Source organism: Phyllobates terribilis, unplaced genomic scaffold (assembly GCF_046119375.1).
Source record: "Phyllobates terribilis strain yellow unplaced genomic scaffold, ASM4611937v1 Scaffold_11__3_contigs__length_659146591, whole genome shotgun sequence".
Classification (NCBI taxonomy): Eukaryota; Metazoa; Chordata; class Amphibia; order Anura; family Dendrobatidae; genus Phyllobates; species Phyllobates terribilis.
Genome location: NW_027362771.1, coordinates 540830033 through 540851653, shown reverse-complemented (window position 1 = coordinate 540851653; position 21621 = coordinate 540830033). Strand labels below are relative to the sequence as shown.

The window sequence follows — 21621 nt, the reverse complement described above, 5'->3', positions numbered from 1 at the left end:
GAATTTCACCATCTGCAAGCTCTTGGCTACAGAAATGCTGCCTTTCCGCCTGGTGGACACAGAGGATTTTCGAGACCTTATGTCCGTCGCAGTGCCCCAGTACCAGATGCCCAGTCGGCACTACTTCTCAAAGAAAGGTGTGCCTGCGCTCCACCAGCATGTCGCACACAACATCACCGCTTCTTTGAGAAACTCTGTGTGTGACAGGGTGCATTTCACCACAGACACTTGGACGAGTAGGCATGGACAGGGGCGTTACATGTCGCTGACTGGGCACTGGGTAACTATGGTGACAGCAGGACAAGGGGCTGCTGTCCAAGTCTTGCCGTCCCCACTAGTTGTGCGTCAATCCTCTTTATGTCAAAGTTCCTCCACTGCTTCTGCCTCCTCAACCTCCTCTCGGTCTTCCACCTGCACCCAAAGCCTGTCTGGTCATGCCACAAGCTTTCTAACTGCGCAGAAGGGATCCTGCACACCTCCTTACTATGCTGGCAGTAGGGCTCAACGTCATCAGGCGGTTTTTACTTTGAAATGTCTGGGAAATGTGAGTCACACAGCTGAGGAGTTGTGGTCAGCTCTGGAGAACCAATTTCATTAATGGTTGTCTCCACTGGACCTGAAACCAGGGAAGGCCGTGTGCGACAATGCTGCAAACCTGGGTGCGGCCCTTCGCCGGGGCAATGTCACACACGTGCCTTGTATGGCTCACGTGTTGAACCTGGTTGTCCAGCAATTTTTAGCCCACTATCCCAGACTAGATGGCCTTCTGCAGAGGGCACGGTCGCTGTGTGCTCACTTCCGCCGTTCGCATCCCGCAGCTCAGCGACTTACATCTCTACAGAAGTCGTTGGGCCTGCCACTTCACCGGCTAAAATGCGATGTGCCTACCCGGTGGAATTCAACTCTGCACATGTTGCAGCGACTGTGGCAGCACCGACAAGCCCTGGTGCAATACGTTCTGACGTATAGCCTGGGCCAACGAGATCCAGAGGTGGGGCAAATCACGCTGGAGGAGTGGTCTCAGATCAGGGACCTATGCACCCTTCTGCACAGTTTTGAAATGGCGACGAAGATGTTTAGTGCTGACGATGCCATTATCAGCATGACTATTCCGGTGATTTACATGCTGGAGCACATGTTAAACAGAATTCGGAGTCAGGTGGTGGCACAAGAGGAGGTGGAGGAAGTAGAGGAGGAGGAGTTGTATGCGGAAGGGCTAACATCTGCAAGGTCCAGACGGTCGGCAGCACCAAGGCGGCAGGCATGTGAGGGTGGGGTAGATGGTTTTACCAGGGTGCATGGTAGCAGCCAAACTAGTGAGGAAGGTGCAGGAGCCCTGGAAGAAGTGGAGGACGAACTGATGGAAGACTCATCAGATGAGGGAGACCTTGATCACATTTCTGTTGTGCGAGGTTGGGGGGAGAGGACAGAGGAAGGAAGCATGATTGTTACCTCGCCACCAACACAACAGGGACTTGGTGCTCCTGGATGCGCAACACACATGAGTGCCTTCTTGCTGCACTACCTGCAACATGACCCTCGAATTGTGAGAATTAGAAATAATCCTGACTACTGGGTTGCCACACTGTTAGATCCCCGGTACAAAAGTAAATTTGCCGAAATTATTCCTGCCATAGAAAGGGATGCACGCATGCAGGAGTATCAGCAGAGACTGTTGCAGAATCTTACATGTGCTTTTCCACAAAACACCAGTGGTGCACGTAGTGAATCTCACAGTTCCAACTTGCCAACCGTGGGACCGTCAAGTGTTCAGCACTCAAACCGTAGCAGAACCACAGTATCTGCTGGTAACATCAATTTTGCGGAATCATTTCACCACTTTTTTAGCCCATCCTTTGCAAGGCCACAGGAGACAAGAAGTCTGACACATAGTCAACGCCTAGAGACGATGGTACAGGAGTATCTCCAAGTAAACATTGAAGCCATGACTGTGTCACTGGACCCTTGCTCTTTTTGGGCTTCCAATCTGGATAAATAGCCAGAGCTAGCCACTTACGCCTTGGAGATCTTGTCATGCCCCGCAGCCAGCGTTCTGTCTGAACGTGTGTTCAGCGCTGCTGGTGGTGTGCTGACAGATAAGCGCACGCGGCTCTCCACTGATAATGTAGACAGACTCACGTTCATAAAGATGAACAAATCATGGATCCGAAACGACTTTTCTACCCCTGTGTCATCCTGGGGAGAGTAAAAGCTTGATGATTGGTTAAAATCACCCTACCAACCGTTTTAAGCTTTCAAATTACTAATCATGTTTATCTGTATCTTGGCTGGAAAATAATTTGGGCTTTGTAGCAGTGTGCAGCACTGATTCTATTAGGCCATCTATAATAAGCTCCACCAGATTTAAAATTACTAATCATGTTTATCTGTATCTTGGCTGGAAAATAATTTGGGCTTTGTAGCAGTGTGCAGCACTGATCCTATTAGGCCATCTATACTAAGCTCCACTAGATTTAAAATTAATAATAATTTTTAGCTGCATCTAGCCCGGAAAATAATTTTGGGGCTCCGAGATGCGCAAGACACATAAGTGCCTTCTTGCTGCACTACCTGCAACATGACCCTCATATTGTCAGAATTCGAAGTAATCATGACTACTGGGTTGCCACACTCTTAGATCCCCCAAACTTTTCGATCAACCTTTTCATTTTAATAAAGACCAAAAAAATTGTCATTTTTGAAATTATAAGCATTAGCAGGTTATTAGAAACTGAAATCAAACAGTTTTCAACTCAAAACTTTATTCTAGGTGATGTTACATTTTCACATAGGACCCCTTGTTCGAAAGGAGCTTCTGAACTCTCTCGTCCATTGAATTTGTCAGGTTTTGGATGGTTTCTGCTTCAATTGTTTTGCATGAGGACAGAATACCCTCCCAGAGCTGTTGCTTAGATGTGAACTGCCTCCCGCCATCATAGACACTCCTTTTGATGATGCTCCAGAGGTTCTGAATGGGGTAGAGGTCAGGGGAGCATGGGGGTCACACCATAAGTTTGTCCCCTTTTATGCCCATATCAGCCAGAGATGCAGATGTTTTATGTGCAGCATGAGATGGTGCATTATCATGCAAAAAAATGATCTTGCTGTGAAATACACGGTTCTTCTTCTTGAACCATGGCAGGAAGTGCTGTTTGAGAAAATCCACATACATTATGGAGTTCATCTTTAGCGCCTTCAGGGATCCTAAAGGGGCCGACAATCTCTCTCCCCATGATTCCAGCCCAAAACATTACTCCACCTCCTCCTTGTTGGCGCAGTAGCCGTGTTTGCGTGGGGTGTCCATCAACCAGCCATCCTCCACTCCATCCATCTGGACCATCGAGCGCTGCATGGCACTCATCCGTGAACAAAACAGTTTTGAAATCAGTCTTCATGTAATGTTTAGCCCACTGGAGCCGTTTCTGCTTGTGTGAAGTGGATAGAGGAGGTCGACAGGATGGCGTATGCACAGCTGCAAACCTCTGAAGGACCCTGCATCTTGTTGTTCGGGGGACGTTGGAGGCACCAGCAGCTTCAAAAACTTGTCTGCTGCTATGACAAGGCTTTTTTGCCGCTGCTCTTTTAACCTGACGTAATTGCCTGTAGGAAAGAGTCCTCAATTTGCCCTTATCAGCACGCACACGTGTGTACTGTGAATCAGCTACATACTTCTTGATTGCCAAGACACTTCATCCTGATCATCGCACAATGTTGATTGTAGTCATGCCTTGACCTAAACACTCCACAATTTGTTGCTTCTCAGCAGCCGACACATCCTTTTTCTTTCCCATTTTGGCAGAAAATGTAGGCTGCTTAATAATGTGAGACAGCCTTCTTAAGTAGTCTTGCCTTTCATTGGACACACCTGCCAAACTAATTAGCACAGGTGTCTGCAATTGCTTACAGTGATATAAAGAGCCCTGACACACATCACCATCAATGAGTTTAACTGACAAACAAACAAATTCTTCCTTATCACTCCTAAACACTTTTTGCATAATAATTTGGAACACAGTGTACATGTGCTTTTCCACAAAACACCAGTGGTTCACGTAGTGAATCTTACAGTTCTAACTTGCCAACCGTGGTCTGTATGGAGTTGTTCAATAAAGGGCCCAAAATTAAGATAACATAGATGGGAGAGGTCTCTATGAATAGGAATTCCTAAGTATTTGATACCCTGTGAGGGCCAGGCAAAGGGAAAGTTGGACTGGATGGAATCCTATATGGATTTGGGGAGGGAGACATCGAGGGCCTCAGACTTCGCTGCATTGATTTTAAAATTTGACCATGTAACAAAGTGATGTATTTCAGCCATAACAGCATGGATGGATATATGTGATTGAGTGATATATACTAGGACATCATCAGCAAATAGAGAGCACTTGTACTCGGTGCCTCCCACCTCAATCCACCTAATATTGGGGTTATGGCGAATTGATGAGAGCAGGTGCTCCGTCACTAGGATGTATAAGAGAGGGGACAGAGGACATCCCTGCCTTGTCCCATTGGTGATTGTGAAAGGTGATGAAAATGTTCTGATGCACCCCCTGGGCCTTGGGACACCCGGAGCCGGACCCTTTTTGGTGGATGCTGGTGGTTGTAGTCTTCGTGGCGGCGACCCGGTTCCATGGCTCAGGGTGGTCAAACCAGTGGCGGAACTATTTATGTGGTTTTGATGTTTAAATGTCTGACTACGCCACCCGTGGATTGCGGTCATTGTGAACCGCCGCTGCAGGGCAGACCGCTGAGGCTAGTGTTGTGGGTGCAGCAGAGCGTAGCATAACTCCCCACGGGAGGAGTATAGCCTCAGGGCAGTGTATGCGGAGGATGGGGGTGATGGTGCAGGGCAGCAGCAGTAACGACACGGAGTCAGTGATGCAGTCCAGGACCTTTACTCACAGTTCTTATTATCCAGACCACGTCTGCAGGTAACGGCTGCCCACGTCGTACTGTGCTCACCAGGTGAGGGGCTCAGACAACTCCCAGATAACTTTGGAGCGCTTCACAGGACCCCCTTTGTGTGGCCTTTGTCTGGCCTTTCTTACCAACCCTTCTGTCCGGCTGCCTCGGGCCTCCTCTTGGTAAACTTGGCGCCAGTTTCCCTGACCCTATGTGGTGCCTTCCTAGCAGGTGTAGCGAGGGGCTGCGCCACATAAAATGTCACAGCCTCCGGTTTCTAGCTGAGGGTCGTTTCCTGCCTCCACTTGTTTCGGGGACCGGTCTCCCCCTTTGGCCTGACCCCTCCACGCAGGTGGATTCGGGAGTGCGGTGGCGACTCGCCCGTCCGCACCCCTGGGATCCCTTCATTCCTCATTCCTGGAGCCTTCTCCGCTCCTCTTCCTTCCTTCTCCCTCTTCCAGGCCTGGGCCTCTGTTACTAGGCCCGCCTCCGGAGCAGAGCTCATGCAGAGCCACTTCTGCTCAGACTTCTCTGCACTGAACTAAGATGGTGCCCACCTTTTATACTCCCTTCTCAATGCACCCAGGAACTGCTTCCTCCCTGCTCCTGCACTACAGGGTTCCCCTTCCTCAGTGTTCCCTCCCCCCACTCCAGCCAGGGACAGGGACTGTCGTGCCCATCTCAGAGGCATATTGGTCGCCCTGCTCCACGGCAATGTGGTGTAATGCATGCAGGTGTCGGGTCCTGATCCACACTCCATCCTTACCTGAGAGTGAGATATCACACCTCTGGGTGAGGTGCAATACCTCTGTAGCAACCGAGCCCTCAGGGTGCTACAGTTCCATTTATCTTCAGCCTAGGTGACGTATTGTGATACAGGGCCGTGATTTTGGCTATAAAAGGATCCCCTAGACCCCTACCCCAAGCTTTTTAAGAGAATCATATATGGCGTGCCAGGAGACTCTATGGAATGCTTTCTCAGCATCCAACGAGAGTATCTAATTACAAATTTTTAACTGCATCTAGCCCAGGAAATACTTTGTGCCTAGTAGCAGTGTCTGCTAGTCAGCGGATTATCCCGGCTGTTAAGCAAGCTACACCACCTGTAGTTTGGACACTTAATTTTTTCAAAGGAAATGCTTCGGGACCACGGGATACTCAGTGAAGAGCATCAGGAGGCACCCCAAGGCATAGGGGCTGGGACTGGCAGTAGGATGCCTTACGGTGGACAGCCGAGCTCGATCCTTATAAAAGCTTTTTAACTGCAGCAGCTTTAGTGGACGCTACTGGAGCTGGAATTACGCAGCTGCTGGCATGAGACTTGCCCTCCAATAGATCCTTGTAAATGGATTTAAAGTGTATTCATTCAAATTAGAGAGACAATTTAAATTAAAAAGCTTAGAGCTGCCTCCACCACAGGGGGGCTCGCTCGACCCACCAGCGGACAGGCACCAGTATTGGGAGAGGGGGGCTGGCCGTCAGGGTTCACCGCGGCTCTGGCACAAACCCGGCAACACGGAGGTGGCACGGGCAGGAGCGGACTGAACGTGTCGGCTTCTCACTTTTTGGATTTTAGAAGGGCATGACATGCCTATATCTGTGTCTCCCCCTCCTTTTACTCCTCCACCTCTTTTCTTTTCGTAGGACTATATGTACTTGTCACTTTTCCATGTGTTAGTTGTGTCTTCTGAGCAGTTTGTCAGCTTTTGGACACCTTTGAAGGTGTTTTCTATGTGTTTCTATGTGTTTTTGTTTGCCTGCCATTGGTTTTAACGGTGTTCGAAGGTGTTCGACGAACAGTTCGACGAACAGTTCGGCGAACACACGGGTGTTCGACGAACCGAACTCGAACACTACGGGGTTGGCTCAACACTAGATACAACTAGTATGTTACTCACCTGTCCCGACTCCAATGCCAGATCTTGCTCCCTTCTTCTATGGTTTTGTTACAACCTGGTTGTCAAGAGCTAACTTCAACTTCCAATTTGCAGAAGAGCTGCTGGGTTCCTAAAAAGAATATTTATGCTCTAGTCCTACTCAAGAGTTTTCATCCCAAGAAGAAGTGTAATATAAATCAGCAAGCAGGAGGTGGTGGCACTGGGCGGAGGAGGTGGCACTGGGGTGGAAATAGAACTGACATGACAGAGGCTTCAGATCTACCGTAGACATTTGCATATCAATACAAGCACAGATTTCTCAGTAACAGAGGAATGGACTGCCCATGTGTTGAGCCCTCACGAAACTGATGTTGATGACCTAAGGACAGTTCATCACTACCTGGAAAACCCCCTTAATTAAAAGAGGAAAATTGAATTGTAGGTTAGACTTTAGAAACCACCAATGATCAGTTGCTTTTACCTAATAAATTTGGGTGGAGTTGCATAAGAAATTATGGTATAACATGATACTTACAATATGCACTATGTAGGATGGATTTTTCCAAAGCAGACCATACTCTTTTCAGCATCTCCTCACTTGGACTAATGATGTGGTTACCTGAGTAGGGAGTCTACCTGATGGTGTCCATAATATCTTCTAGGTCACATAGAAAGGCGTTACTTTGATGGACAGTGCCACTCCTGCCCATTGGCAATATCTGGTATTCTGCCTGAGTCCAAGTGAAGTGAATACTAATCAAAATCCCCAGTTACATAGAACTCATAAAGCTGAAAACAAAACTGAGAATTTCCCCCCTCCCCACTAAGATCATTTCTTAAAGGGAACCTGTCACCAGAAATAATGCTGTTAACCTGCAGATATGTGGTTAATCTGAAGGTTAACACCATTATTATGCTGCCCGGCGCCTGCACACAGCCAAATGCAGTGAGGAGAAAATGAACTTTATTCTCCCTGCCAGCATTCGGCATTCAGTCATGGAGGCAGGTGCGGTGCCGGTTCAGTCACTGCTCTGAGAATAAAGAGCGGTGGCTGTAAACGCACCCCAGGCACTGACTGACAGCTGAGACCCAATGCCGGGGGCGCGGTTACAGCGGTCGCTCTGTATACTCAGAGCTGTGACTGAACCAGCGCCGCACCCGCCTCCATGGCTGAATGCCGAATGAGGTGGGGAGAATAAAGTTAATTTTCTTCCCTCTGCATTCGGCTGGGAGCAGGTGCCGGGCAGCATAATAACACTGTTAACCTGCAGATTATCCGCATATCTGCAGGTTAACAGCGTTATTTCTGGTGACAGGTTCCCTTTAACTAATCACTTTCACCAAATGGAAGTAACATGTAAAAATTATTGAAACTTTGATTAACAGTCCTATATATATTATGGGTGATAATAAGTAAAGGCCCCATACTTATTAGATAGCTGTCGGCTACCATTTCCAACTCCCCCATACAGAAGACATTGAACTTTGCCAAGCAGCTTATCTCTCTAATAAATAAAAGGATCAGCCATTGAAATTCAACAGGTCGGATCCTTCTCTACCCTAATATTATCAATTGGAGGAGCGTTGGGAGGCCACCATACACATTAGACTGCGTATTGTTGCTGCCCATATGGGTGGTTATGAACGCTTTTAGTCTAATGTGTTGGGGGTCTTAAAAATTAGCTGAAATTGCCATCTCACTAATTTGCTATGTTCTCCACAGATTTGGCAATGAATAAAGAAATCTCACAGCTAAAGAATCATAGTAAGTATCCTTCATATTGTTGCTCAAATATTACTTAGAATTGTTAAATGTACTGATTACAGATTTCTCATATGTAATGCATGAAAATGTATAGTGGTTGTCCTATCTTGGCCTACTACCAAACGTGGGCCCAACTCTGAAGGAAATACCATTCTTGGTATGGCAATGCTGTGTAGGAATTCTATTTTCAGACCTAGATCTGGCTCTGTTTCTGGTGTTTTTAATGATAACGTCCCTGGTGGTCTTGGGTACTAGATAGGCGGCTTCTCTCTTTCTGGCTTCTGATTTTGCATTTTAAATACAGGACTACACTACAAAGTACTCAGGTATGGATCAATGTTTCCCATTGCTTTATAGATTTAGGGAAACCAAAGAAATGAGACGTAACATAATGTATGTTGGTATAAGTGTAATGTATAGGTGCACTTTCACACTGTGATCATTTAACAGGCAAAACATGAGATAAAAACAAAATGGGCATATATGCTGCAGTAAGTAAATGGTAATAGTAAATGTAAATAATGAAGGGTACTTATTTAACACTAATTAACTAGTTAACACCGGCTCATTTCTTTGGTCTTGCTTTAGTTTTTTGTACTTTGTACAAACAGGGGCACGGCTCTCCTTTCTGAACTGAGCATTTTGTATATCTAGCTTTGCTTTGGCAGGTGTCTGAATTGTCGGGTCTCAATCCTGCTCTGCCATCTATTTTAACAACTGCTAACACATAGTAAGCTGAACTACAAGAGTTAGGGTACATCCTGGCTGGGTACACCTTGTAGCGGTGGGATGGCTTTTACGCTTTTTTTTTATCAAATAATGTTAACTAAGTACCCCATGTTATTTACATGTACTATTACTATCTACTTATTTACTTTTTGCAGGGTATTTGCTCATTTTGTTTTTATCATAGGTTTTTTCTTTATTGGTTGTGGGTAGAATATTTCATCTGCTTTAGAAAGGGATCAAATGGAATCTGTCCCCAGGAGAGATCTCTTTTATAGTGATGAGCGAGTATGTTCTGTTAACCCTTTCGCCGAGTATGCACGGGCCGAGCTCCGAGTATTTACAGCTGCTCGGTGATGTGTTTGAATCGCTCCCGTGTGCATGATTTGCAACTGTTTGACAGCTTTATTACATGGGAGGAATGTCTATTTCTTACACATTCCTCACATGTATTAAAACTGTCAAACAGTCGCAAATCATGCACACGGGAGCGATTCAAAAATAACACCGAGCAGCTGCAACTACTCGGTGCTCGCCCCCGAGCATACTCGGCGAAAGGGTTAACAGAACATACTCGCTCATCACTCTTTAACTGTGAAGATCTCTTAGATGCCCTTTGAAAAACAAAGAATAAGCCAGTGGGCACTATTATCCCAGTGCAACATCAGGGCATCATCCACACTACAACTACCTTCCAAACTTAAAGGGGGATTCCAGTAAGAAAAAGTTATCACCCATCCAATAGTGGATAACGAAAGTGCAGGGTGGGTCGTTATCCACCCTACCTCCCAATCAGGGCAGTGTCTGGACTTTAAATAGCCAGCCCTGACACTCAGGTGTGTTCAGTACCTTGGGGAACTTTGCTTCAGGAAGGAGCTAGCACGAGCTGTGCTGAATCTGTGTGTGCCTAATCCAGAGTGGCCAGACCTTGGCCGAAATACAGACTGTGCAGCGAGTTTTGTATTTTGTTTTGTCTCTTTAGCTAAATGGGCTGCGTTTTCATTATGGACTTGAGGGTAGTTTATGACTGCTTAATAAACTAACCCGAACATTTAAAGAGACAGTATCCAGTGTTTTACCTCCACATACAGCCGAGTTTGTCGCTATATCACAATACAGGTGCTTCTCACAAAATTAGAATATAATCAAAAAGTTATTTTATTTCAGTTTTTCAATTCAAAAAGTGAAAGAGTCATTACAAACAGAGTGACCTTTTTCAAGTGTTGATGATTATGGCTTATAGCCAATGAAAGCACATTCATTGGCTGAAGTCATTATCTCAGTAAATTAGAATAATTAACAAAAAACACCTGCAGAGGCTTCTGAAGCATTTAAAAAGGTCCTTTAGTCTGTTTCAGTAGGCTCCACAATCATTGGGAAGTCTGCTGACTTGACAGATTGACACTCTACAAGGAAGATAACCCACAAAAGGTCATTGCTAAAGAAGCTGGCTGTTCACAGAGTTCTGTATCCAAGCATATTAATGGAAAGTTGAGTGGAAGGAAAAAGTGTGGTAGAAAAAGGTGCACAAGCAATTGGGATAACCGCAGCCTTGAGAGGATTGTTAAGAAAAGGCCATTCAAAAATTTGGGGGAGATTCGCAAGGAGTGGACTTCTGCTGGAGTCATTGCTTCAAGAGCCACAACACACAGACGTATCCAGGACATGGGCTACAAGTGTCACATTCCTTGTGTCAAGCCTCTCATGAGTCCAATAGACAACACCAGAAGCGTCTTACCTGGGCCAAGGAGAAAAAAGACCTGGACTGTTTTCAGATGAAAGTACATTTTGCATTTCATTTGGAAATCAAGGTCCCAGAGTCTGGAGGAAGAGTGGAGAGGCCACAATCCAAGCTGCTTGAGGTCTAGTGTGGAGTCTCCACAATCGGTGATGGTTTGGGGAGCCATGTCATCTGCTGGTGTAGGTCCACTGTGTTTTATCAAGACCAAAGTCAGTGCAGCCGTCTAACAGGAAATTTTAGAGCACTTCATGCTTTCCTCTGCCGACAAGCTTTTTGGAGATGGAAATGTCATTCTCCAGCAGGACTCGGCACCTGTCCACACTGCCAAAAGTACCAATACCTGGTTTACATACAACAGTATCACTGTGCATGATTGGCCACCAAACTCGCCTGACCTTAACCCCATAGAAATCTATGGGGTATTGTCAAGAGGAAGATGAGAGACACCAGACCCAACAATGCAGACGAGCTGAAGGCTGCTATCAAAGCAACCTGGGCTTCCATAACACCTCAGCAGTGCCACAGGCTGATCATCTCCATGACACGCCGCATTGATGCAGTAATTGATGCAAAAGGAGCCCCGGCCAAGTATTGAGCGCATTTACTGAACATACATATCAGTAGGCCAACATTTTGTATTTTATTCCGCAAGCTTCTCACAATAGTTGGTCAGAATTTGGGTCCATTCCACCTGACAAAACTGGTGTAACTGATCCAGGTTTGTAGGTCGCCTTGCTCGCACATGGCTTTTCAGCTTTGCCCATAAATTTTCAATAGGATTGAGAACAGGGCTTTGTGATGGCCACTGCTGTGAGTGTGTCCGATGATCGGATCGTACTCACCGATATAAGTCTACGGGTGCGTATGAAACATTGTCTCCCAAAAAGTCTTTTATGACTTATCCAAAGGATATGTTATAAATGATGTCTGATAGATGCAAGACTCACCTCTGGGAGCCAAACATAGCTCCAGAACAAGGATCTCCCAACCTCCCCCCCTCCCCCTTTGAACTGTCATCCACCCACCAGTAAGTGAGGAGGTTGAAGTGTAGTGCCCCGAGGGCTCGGTCGCTACAGAGGTATTGCACCTCTGCCAGAGGTGTGATATTCCACTTCCAGGTAAGGATGGAGTATGGACCAGGGCTCAGGTAGCTGTATACAGCACACTCACCCCATTTCCAGGGGACAGCTCAACGGTGCTCCCATTAGACAGAAATGCAGGCACGACAGACCATGTCCCTGGCTGGAGTGGGGAGGGGGGAGGAAAACCCGGTGATGTAGGAGCAGAAGGGGACGGTTCCTGAGCGTAGGTAGGAGCTCATTGGTTGCTGGTCACCTGGGCTCATGTTCTAGAGGGAAGTATAAAAGGTGGGCACCATCTTAGAACAGTGTTCAGTGAGAGGAGAAGACAGGGAGTGGAGGCTCTGTTGGAGCTCCGCTCAGAGGTGGGCCTAGAGAAGAGGCCGAGGAAGGAGGAGAAGAAGGAACAGGGAGCGAAGGAACAGGAGAAGAAGGACAGGAGAAGAAGGAACAGGAAAGGAGGAGGAGAGATAGAGAAACAGAAGGGCTCAGGAACAAGAAGGTGGAAGGGACCCTAAGAACCCATGAGAATACCGGGTGAAGGGTCAGGCAGATTAAGGGTACCGGATCCCAAGTTGGTGGAGGAGAAACTACCCTCAGCCAAAGACCGGAGGTCGCGATCATTTATTGGTGCGACACCTCATCAAACCTGCTAGGAAGGCACCATATAGGACAGCGGTGAACGGGGCCCACGTTTACCCGCGCAGATCCGCGGCAGCTGGACAAAAGTGGGTCACTGGTGAGGCAGGCCAGAGAAAGGATAGAAGGGGGTCCTGTGCCATACTTCTGAACTGCCTGGGGGTTGACCGAGCCCCACACCTGGTGTACGCAGCACGGCTTGGGCGGTCACTACCTGTACAGAAGTGACCCGGAGCATATGAACTGTGAGTAAAAGACATTGGATTGCAGTACGTTGTCTGTGTACTTTTCGCTCCTCCAGCACTAACGGTACTGGGACTCTCTTCACCATCACCCCCACCATTCACTGCACTGCCCTGGGGTTACACTCTTCCCGTGGGGAGTTACACTACCTCAGCTGCATCTACCATCAGCCCCCAGCGGTCTGCCTTGCAGCGGCGGTTCATAACAGCCGCAATCCACGGGTGGCGTAGTCGGACATCACCCAGAACTGATAAAGGACTACCACTGGTCTGACCACCCTGAGCCACGGACCGGGTTGCCACTACTACCCCCCATCGTCTCCCTATTGCCCGGCTCCGAGTGCCCCATGGCCCAGGGGGCGAGTCAGCTTTGGCGTAGTCGCCAGGATCGTTACCAACACGCCACCAGCGGATATTGCGTGCCTGAAAAGAGACTGTTTCACCGTGTTAAAAATGGCGCCCGCCCGAGAAGGACGAGTGCCATAATGTGCGCGCCAAAAGACCACAGGAAGCTACCTCCCATCGTGGGCCAGGTCCCAGAATGGCGCCGGAGAAGGAGCCCACCCCCAACAGCCATGAGCGCGGCTGTGGAGATGTCCATCAAGGTGGGGGGCTGCCCCTGAAAGTGATTGTCACCAAGTTGCCCCAGGACCACCCCCAATGGGGGTGGGAAGAGAAGAAAACTGTGGGGCAGGGCACGGTCTGGATCAGTCTAGACAGACCGCACCCGGGAATGGAAGAAGCATTTAGCACCACCAGTACCTTGGCCCGGAGCCTGCTGCAGGCTGAACCGCCATGCAGCCTGGCAGAGATCCTAGCGCAGCTCCCTAGAAATCCGGAGCGTGCGCAAGCTGCACTGGAGGACCTGGATCGGAGAATGGTCTGGGCGCAGCGGGGTGCACTCACCGAGTGGAAAGAAGAACTGGCCCGGCAGGCTGGAACCCGCCAGCGGCAGGCATCACCCGCACCCCGGAGTACGCCTGCCTCTGAGGACGGTGCAGGAGGAGTGAAGGCCGGAGACGGCGTCGCGGAGGAAGCCAAGAGGACCGAGGCAAGTACAGGGGACGTTACCACCCCAGGCCCAGCAGCTGCAAGCCTGCCCCAGCCTCCCGTCGCAGAACCTGAAGCCCCACTCACCGCACCTGTTGCCGCGCCGTCACTGCTCCCAGCTAGGCCTCAAGGGGCGAGAGCCGCGTCCACGCCCCGCCCTGCGCCACGCCCCTTGACCCCGGGCGCCGCAAAGAGGGAGGCGTCACCGGCCCGGTCGCAGGGCCTAGTGAACCCGGGCGCCGTCACCCCACCAGCGCCCCCCTCCCGGACTGAGCCACCACCGGGCACAACCAGAAGACCCCCGGCCTGGTCGCAAGGCCGAGTACCCCCGGGTGCTGCTCCCAAATCGGGGCCCTCCGCTATACCACCGCTGGGCGCAGACCTGTTTGCCCAGCACACCGGTCCGGATGGACTGCTGTTGGAGTGGCCGGCCGAACTGACCAGCGGTCAGCCATGGAAGACCCAGCACCCGCGCGAGCCCCTGATACCTGCTCCGGAGCCCGTAAAAGTCACCCTGCCCCCACTGGAGGACGCCCAATTTGAGTGGGACTCCGCTGGTGAGAACTTAATGGGGTTCACTCAGGAGACCCGGGCGGACGCAGTCCGTCGTCTGGAGGCCTGCCAACAGCAGCTGGTGACCTTTGAGCGGGAACGGCGAGAGAGGCGCGTTAGAGAGGAGCGGCTCCAGGCCCAGTGTGCCGAGCAGAAGCTCAAGGCCCGTCAAGATCCCCGGGCCGCCCGCGGTCCCCGAGCCACCGGGACCGTGATAAAGTTCCTCATGGAGAATGGCTGGGGCTTCGTAAGAGATCCGGAAACCACCGGCGACGTCTTTGTGACCCGCAGGGACGTTGAAAGCCATCTACCCAAGGGACACTGTGGACTTGACCTATACCCTGGTGATGTGGTCACCTTTACCCGACACGAGGGCGCCAAAGGACCGTACACCCTCCATGTCCATCGGCTTACCGAGGAGGAACTGCAGCACTACGGCTACGAGGAAAGCCAAGAGGACCCGGACGGGTCTGAAGACTATCCTGAGGAAGGTGCGCAAGGAGGACACTGCCACTAAGAAAAAAATGGCAGCGCACAAATGTATATAGTTACCCGTCAGGGTAAAAGGAACTGTTTTGGGACTGTTTCCAGATTAAAGTGTGGTCCCCGTTGGGACTGTTATGGGACTGTTACCGGTTTGAAAAGTTGCCCCATTTCCCTAATCTGGCTGGGGACTGAGAACAGCCATCCCTCTTCCCTTACCTGGCTGAGGACTGAGAGCAGCCAATCCCCTTCCCAAACCGGCCGAGGACTGAGAGCGGCCGTCCCTGTAAATAGTTGCGCTTCCTAAAGCGCCCCCTACTGGTTTTATAAAAAGACTACAACATCTACCTCGGGACAGAGAGTCCCTCACGTTTAAAAGTTTGCTGAAGTTTTTGCACTTAAAAGAAGAATGAACGCCTGGTCGCAAGTTGCACCGCGGCCATGATCCAAGAATATGCTTTACTTAAAAATGTTTTATATGGAAAAGTTTTATATGCTGCTAGGTGATAATGCAAATGTTTTACATGCTGTTTTATACAAAAGAGTTCCGGTAGTATGAAAGTTTTCTATAATGTTTTGACAAGAGAAAAGTGAAGTGTGTTAAGAGTGAGAAAAATGTTTTTCCCATAAAGGGAGTAGTACCTGTCAGCAGTGATCTGAGTTTAAAAAAAAAATGTTTTGCATATCCTGTACTTAATTGTTTTTGCTCTGTTCCAGCCCGAGGACGTGCTGTGCTTCACCGGGGGGGAATGTAGCGCCCCGAGGGCTCGGTCGCTACAGAGGTATTGCACCTCTGCCAGATGTGTGATATTCCACTCCCAGGTATGGATGGAGTATGGACCAGGGCTCAGGTAGCTGCATACAGCACACTCACCCCATTTCCAGGGGACAGCTCAACGGTGCTCCCATTAGACAGAAATGCAGGCACGACAGACCATGTCCCTGGCTGGAGTGGGGAGGGGGGAGGAAAACCCGGTGATGTAGGAGCAGAAGGGGACGGTTCCTGATCGTAGGTAGGAGCTCATTGGTTGCTGGTCACCTGGGCTCATGTTCTAGAGGGAAGTATAAAAGGTGGGCACCATCTTAGAACAGTGTTCAGTGAGAGGAGAAGACAGGGAGTGGAGGCTCTGTTGGAGCTCCGCTCAGAAGTGGGCCTAGAGAAGAGGCCGAGGAAGGAGGAGAAGAAGGAACAGGGAGCGAAGGAACAGGAGAAGAAGGACAGGAGAAGAAGGAATAGGAAAGGAGGAGGAGAGATAGAGAAACAGAAGGGCTCAGGAACAAGAAGGTGGAAGGGACCCTAAGAACCCATGAGAATACAGGGTGAAGGGTCAGGCAGATTAAGGGTACCGGATCCCAAGTTGGTGGAGGAGAAACTACCCTCAGCCAAAGACCGGAGGTCGCGATCATTTATTGGTGCGACACCTCATCAAACCTGCTAGGAAGGCACCATATAGGACAGCGGGGAACGGGGCCCATGATTACCCGCGCAGATCCGCGGCAGCTGGACAAAAGTGGGTCACTGGTGAGGCAGGCCAGAGAAAAGATAGAAGGGGGTCCTGTGCCATACTTCTGAACTGCCTGGGGGTTGACCGAGCCCCACACCTGGTGGACGCAGCACGGCTCGGGCGGTCACTACCTGTACAGAAGTGACCCGAAGCATATGAACTGTGAGTAAAAGACATTGGATTGCAGTACGTTGTCTGTGTACTTTTTCGCTCCTCCAGCACTAACGGTACTGGGACTCTCTTCACCATCACCCCCACCATTCACTGCACTGCCCTGGGGTTACACTCTTCCCGTGGGGAGTTACACTACCTCAGCTGCATATAGCATCAGCCCCAGCGGTCTGCCTTGCAGCGGCTGTTCATAACAGCCGCAATCCACGGGTGGCGTAGTCGGACATCACTCAGAACTGATAAAGGACTACCACTGGTCTGACCACCCTGAGCCACGGACCGGGTTGCCACTACTACCCCCCATCGTCTCCCTATTGCCCGGCTCCGAGTGCCCCACGGCCCAGGGGGCGAGTCAGAAGCGCATACCACCCTCTGCATTCCTTATTTATTTAGTTTCGAATACCCAACTGTGCAGATCCACTCAACTGAATTTGGAACTCCCTGGAGAGAGTCAGCACCTGCACTCAGTGGTGGTTGTTTGTCATCTGGAATAAGGGATTTGGGAACCCCTATTCTGACTCTAGATGTGAGTCTCAGACGTGGGACTTGCATTCATCATGGATGTGCCATAAAACTTTATTGTGACACAACCCAATTAATTAATTGTAAATATATGTTTGAAAGTGTTAAAGAGGTTAGGAGAAAAATGATAACCAGCAAAAAAGTGGGAAAAAATACAATAAAGAAAAACAAGAGAAACCTGAAGACACAAAATGAAGACATGGCATTCAGGAATAACACTATCCATTAAGTGGCCAGTAAAATTTTGCAACCTATATGTCACTTACCTAAAGTCTAAAATGATAAGTCTGCAGTCACCTTGCTCAATACAAGTGCATGGAGCGAGGCCAGGCCCACTAGACGGCTTCTGTCCGGGAGTATGCATATCGCATACATCACTGCTGTTCCTGGCAATCCTTGGAGTGCACAGAGTGCGCACTGGGGGAATTCAAAAGTCTGCAGTCACACAGAATGACTGCAGACTTATTGTTTTAGATCGGACAACCCTTTTAAAGGGGGTCTTCGAGAAATGTAATAAAATAAATAATACACATTTAAATATTTAACTTTTTTAAGGTATTTCGAAAAATGTATGTTTTATCTTGTGCACTCTGTCAGGACTTCAAAGATGGCAGCGGCCATTTATATCATTGTGCAACCTATCCTAGATTTCAGACGACACGCAGTAGGACAGGCTGCGTGAAGAACATCTGCTCGAGCCAGAGGTCATGTGAGAGCAGTGTCTGGTCAGGCATTGTGGACACACATCTCTCTGTTCAGTCAACCTGACAGGACAATAAGTGAAGCCAGACTAAAGGAAAAATAAACCACTTTCTTTAACTGACTGAGAAACTGTCTTGTTCTTCACGCAGCCTGTCCTACTGCATGTCCTCTGAAATCTTGGCTCAAGATGATATCGGTGGCAGTTGCCATCTTTGAAATCCTGACAGAGTGCATTAGATAAAGCATACCTTTTTGCAAAAAAAAGATATTTAGGCTAAGTGCCCACGATGCAGAAATGCTCCGGATTTTTTCCTGAGCGTTTCTGCATCTCCCTGGCAGAAAAAACGCATGCGGATTTTACATGCGGATTGTACATGGGGATTGTACATGCAGTTTTCCTGCCAGGGACAAGCGTTTGTGAAGCGTTTTGCACATGCGATTTCGCATGCTTTTGTCAAGCGCTTTTCCAAGAGATTTTAGCATCACTTGGAAAAGTGCTTGAAAGTTGGTCACACAATATAAATCCATGCAACCGGCATGGATTTATATTGTGTGACCAACATAATGTTAAAAAAAAAAGAATTAGATGTAAAAAATAAAAAATAACCTTATACTCACCTTCCCAGCGGCAACCTCGGTCTGCTCCCGGCGTCGCTGCTGGCTCCGTGGCGGGTGCTGGTAATGTAAAAGGACCTTCCATGATGTCAGCGGTCATGCGACAGGTCACGCGACCGCCAACGTCAGAGCGGGGGCTATCGGAAGGTGAGTATAAGGTTATTTTTTATTTTAATTCTGTTTTTACTTACAGGTACTATGGTACCCAGGTCTGAAGGACAGCCTCCTCTTCTCCAGACCCGGGTACCATCCGCGCATTAATTGCATAAGATCCGCATGACTACATGTAGTCATGCGGATCGTATGCGATCCAATGCAAGTCAATGGTGGCGATTTTGCAGCGAAATCGCACTAGAATTGATCTTGCTGCGGATTTTACCGCAATGCAAATTCGCAGCGTAAATTTCCGCATGATGTGCACAGCACATGCGGATTTGCATTGCAGTAAATGGCAGACCTATTACAAGCGACTTTAATGAGTTTTTGCAGCGTTTTCGCAGTGAAAATACGCCGCAAAAATGCATTAAAATCGATCATGTGCATGTAGCCTTACAAGAACAAAATGTAATATTTAAATGTGTATTATTAATTTGAAATACAGTACAGACCAAAACTTTGGACACACCTTCTCATTTAAAGATTTTTCTGTATTTTCATGACTATGAAAATTGTACATTCACACTGAAGGCATCAATACTATGAATTAACACATGTGGAATTATATACTTAACAAAAAAGTGTGAAACAACTGAAAATATGTCTTATATTCTAGGTTCTTCAAAGTAGCCACCTTTTGCTTTGATGACTGCTTTGCACACTCTTGGCATTCTCTTGATGAGCTTCAAGAGGTAGTCACCGGAAATGGTCTTCCAACAATCTTGAAGGAGTTCCCAGAGATGCTTAGCACATGTTGGCCCTTTTGCCTTCACTCTGCGGTCCAGCTCATCCCAAACCATCTCGATTGGGTTCAGGTCTGGTGACTGTGTAGGCCAGGTCATCTGGCGTAGCCCCCCATCACTCTCCTCCTTGGTCAAATAGCCCTTACACAGCCTGGAGGTGTGTTTGGGGTCATTGTCCCGTTGAAAAATAAATGATGGTCCAACTAAACGCAAATCGGATGAAATAGCATGCCGCTGCAAGATGCTGTGGTAGCCATGCTGGTTCAGTATGCCTTCAGTTTTGAATAAATCCCCAACAGTGTCACCAGAAAAGCACCCCCACACCATCATATCTCCTCCTCCATGCTTCACGGTGGGAACCAGGCATGTAGAGTCCATCCATTCACCTTTTCTGCGTCGCACAAAGACACGGTGGTTGGAACCAAAGATCTCAAATTTGGACTCATCAGACCAAAGCACAGATTTCCACTGGTCTAATGTCCATTCCTTATGTTCTTTAGCCCAAACAAGTCTCTTCTGCTTGTTGCCTGTCCTTAGCAGTGGATTCCTAGCAGCTATTTTACCATGAAGGCCTGCTGCACAAAGTCTCCTCTTAACAGTTGTTGAAGAGATGTGTCTGCTGCTAAAACTCTGTGTGGCATTGACCTGGTCTCTAATCTGAGCTGCTGTTAACCTGCGATTTCTGAGACTGGTGACTCGGATAAACTTATCCGCAGAAGCAGAGGTAACTCTTGGTCTTCCTTTCCTGGGGCGATCCTCATGTGAGCCAGTTTCTTTGTAGCGCTTGATGGTTTTTGCAACTGCACTTGGGGACACTTTCAATGTCTTCCCAATTTTTCGCACTGACTGACCTTCATTTCTTAAAGTAATGATGGCCACTCGTTTTTCTTTGCTTAGCTGTTTTTTTCTTGCCATAATACAATTTCTAACAGTCTATTCAGTAGGACTATCAGCTGTGTATCCACCAGACTTCTGCACAACACAACTGATGGTCCCAACCCCATTTATAAGGCAAGAAATCCCACTTATTAAACCTGACAGGGCACACCTGTGAAGTGAAAACCATTTCCGGTGACTACCTCTTGAAGCTCATCAAGAGAATGCCAAGAGTGTGCAAAGCAGTCATCAAAGCAAAAGGTGGCTACTTTGAAGAACCTAGAATATAAGACATATTTTCAGTTGTTTCACACTTTTTTGTTAAGTATATATTTCCACATGTCTTAATTCATAGTTTTGATGCCTTCAGTGTGAATGTACAATTTTCATAGTCATGAAAATACAGAAAAATCTTTAAATGAGAAGGTGTGTACTGTATTTATTTTATTACATTTCTGATAGAATCCCTTTTGTAAATTTCCACAGCTTATTTTTTGTGGAACAAAAAATCTGCTGAGCAACTGGTGGCAACATTTTTTAACCAGTTCAACAGGCATGCTGATTCTATGAGAACATATAGCATTGTGTACTTTTTTGACTTTGAGTTGCGTTTGGGAAGTGCATGATATTGTGGCTAACTGTACTCATCCCTGAAGTTTTACAATGTAGTGTGGGTAGACTGTAATCTAGGGAATGTACGAAAAGGCTTCTTCTGCTAACTAGTTAACTATGACTAATTGACCATCAAGCTATACCATGTGTGAGAAGGTCACTGGTAAAATACTGGAGAGGAGATATGTGTCACTCAGGATGTTAGCCTCAGTGTTATGAACCTGGAAAATGCTCCAGCATACTAACTGCTGAGAGGGGTTAATCAGCCATAGTAAGAGCTGGGTTTTTGTGAACAGCTGAGGAGTGGGTGGGAGGTTGTTCACCATATCTCCACCCCAGGGTGTGGTCCAGAAGGTAAATGTGGAGCCTTTGGACTCATTCAGTGTTCGATGCGTCTGGAGATGAGAGCTTCAGAGCTGTGCTGGTGTTAAAGAGAACTCAACATTCTTTTGTTCCACTGAGTGGGAAGGATCCCCACAGCTACACAGACTGTACTGTATGCTATTTTTTTCCATTATGCCAGAAGGGCCATGCTTGTTTACCCAATTTTGGACTGGTCTATGCAGTACAGGTTTTTTAATAAACCAGTAGAAAAGTTAAACAGAAATTGTTCGTGTGACTACCTCTTGAAGCAGCCAAGTGAGTCAGTCTACCACACATGTA

General features: G+C 48.0%; 1 protein-coding gene across 1 annotated transcript in view; it reads left to right on the top strand.

Annotated features, from left to right (window-relative positions):
- The window catches only part of LOC141166815 (CD209 antigen-like protein A), an 82129-nt gene that overhangs the window by 38297 nt on the left and 22211 nt on the right, over positions 1-21621 (top strand). The window contains exon 2 of the mRNA XM_073653884.1: positions 8503-8544. Within this exon, the coding sequence (XP_073509985.1) occupies positions 8503-8544 (42 nt within the window). The remainder of the gene's footprint in view (positions 1-8502; positions 8545-21621) is intronic.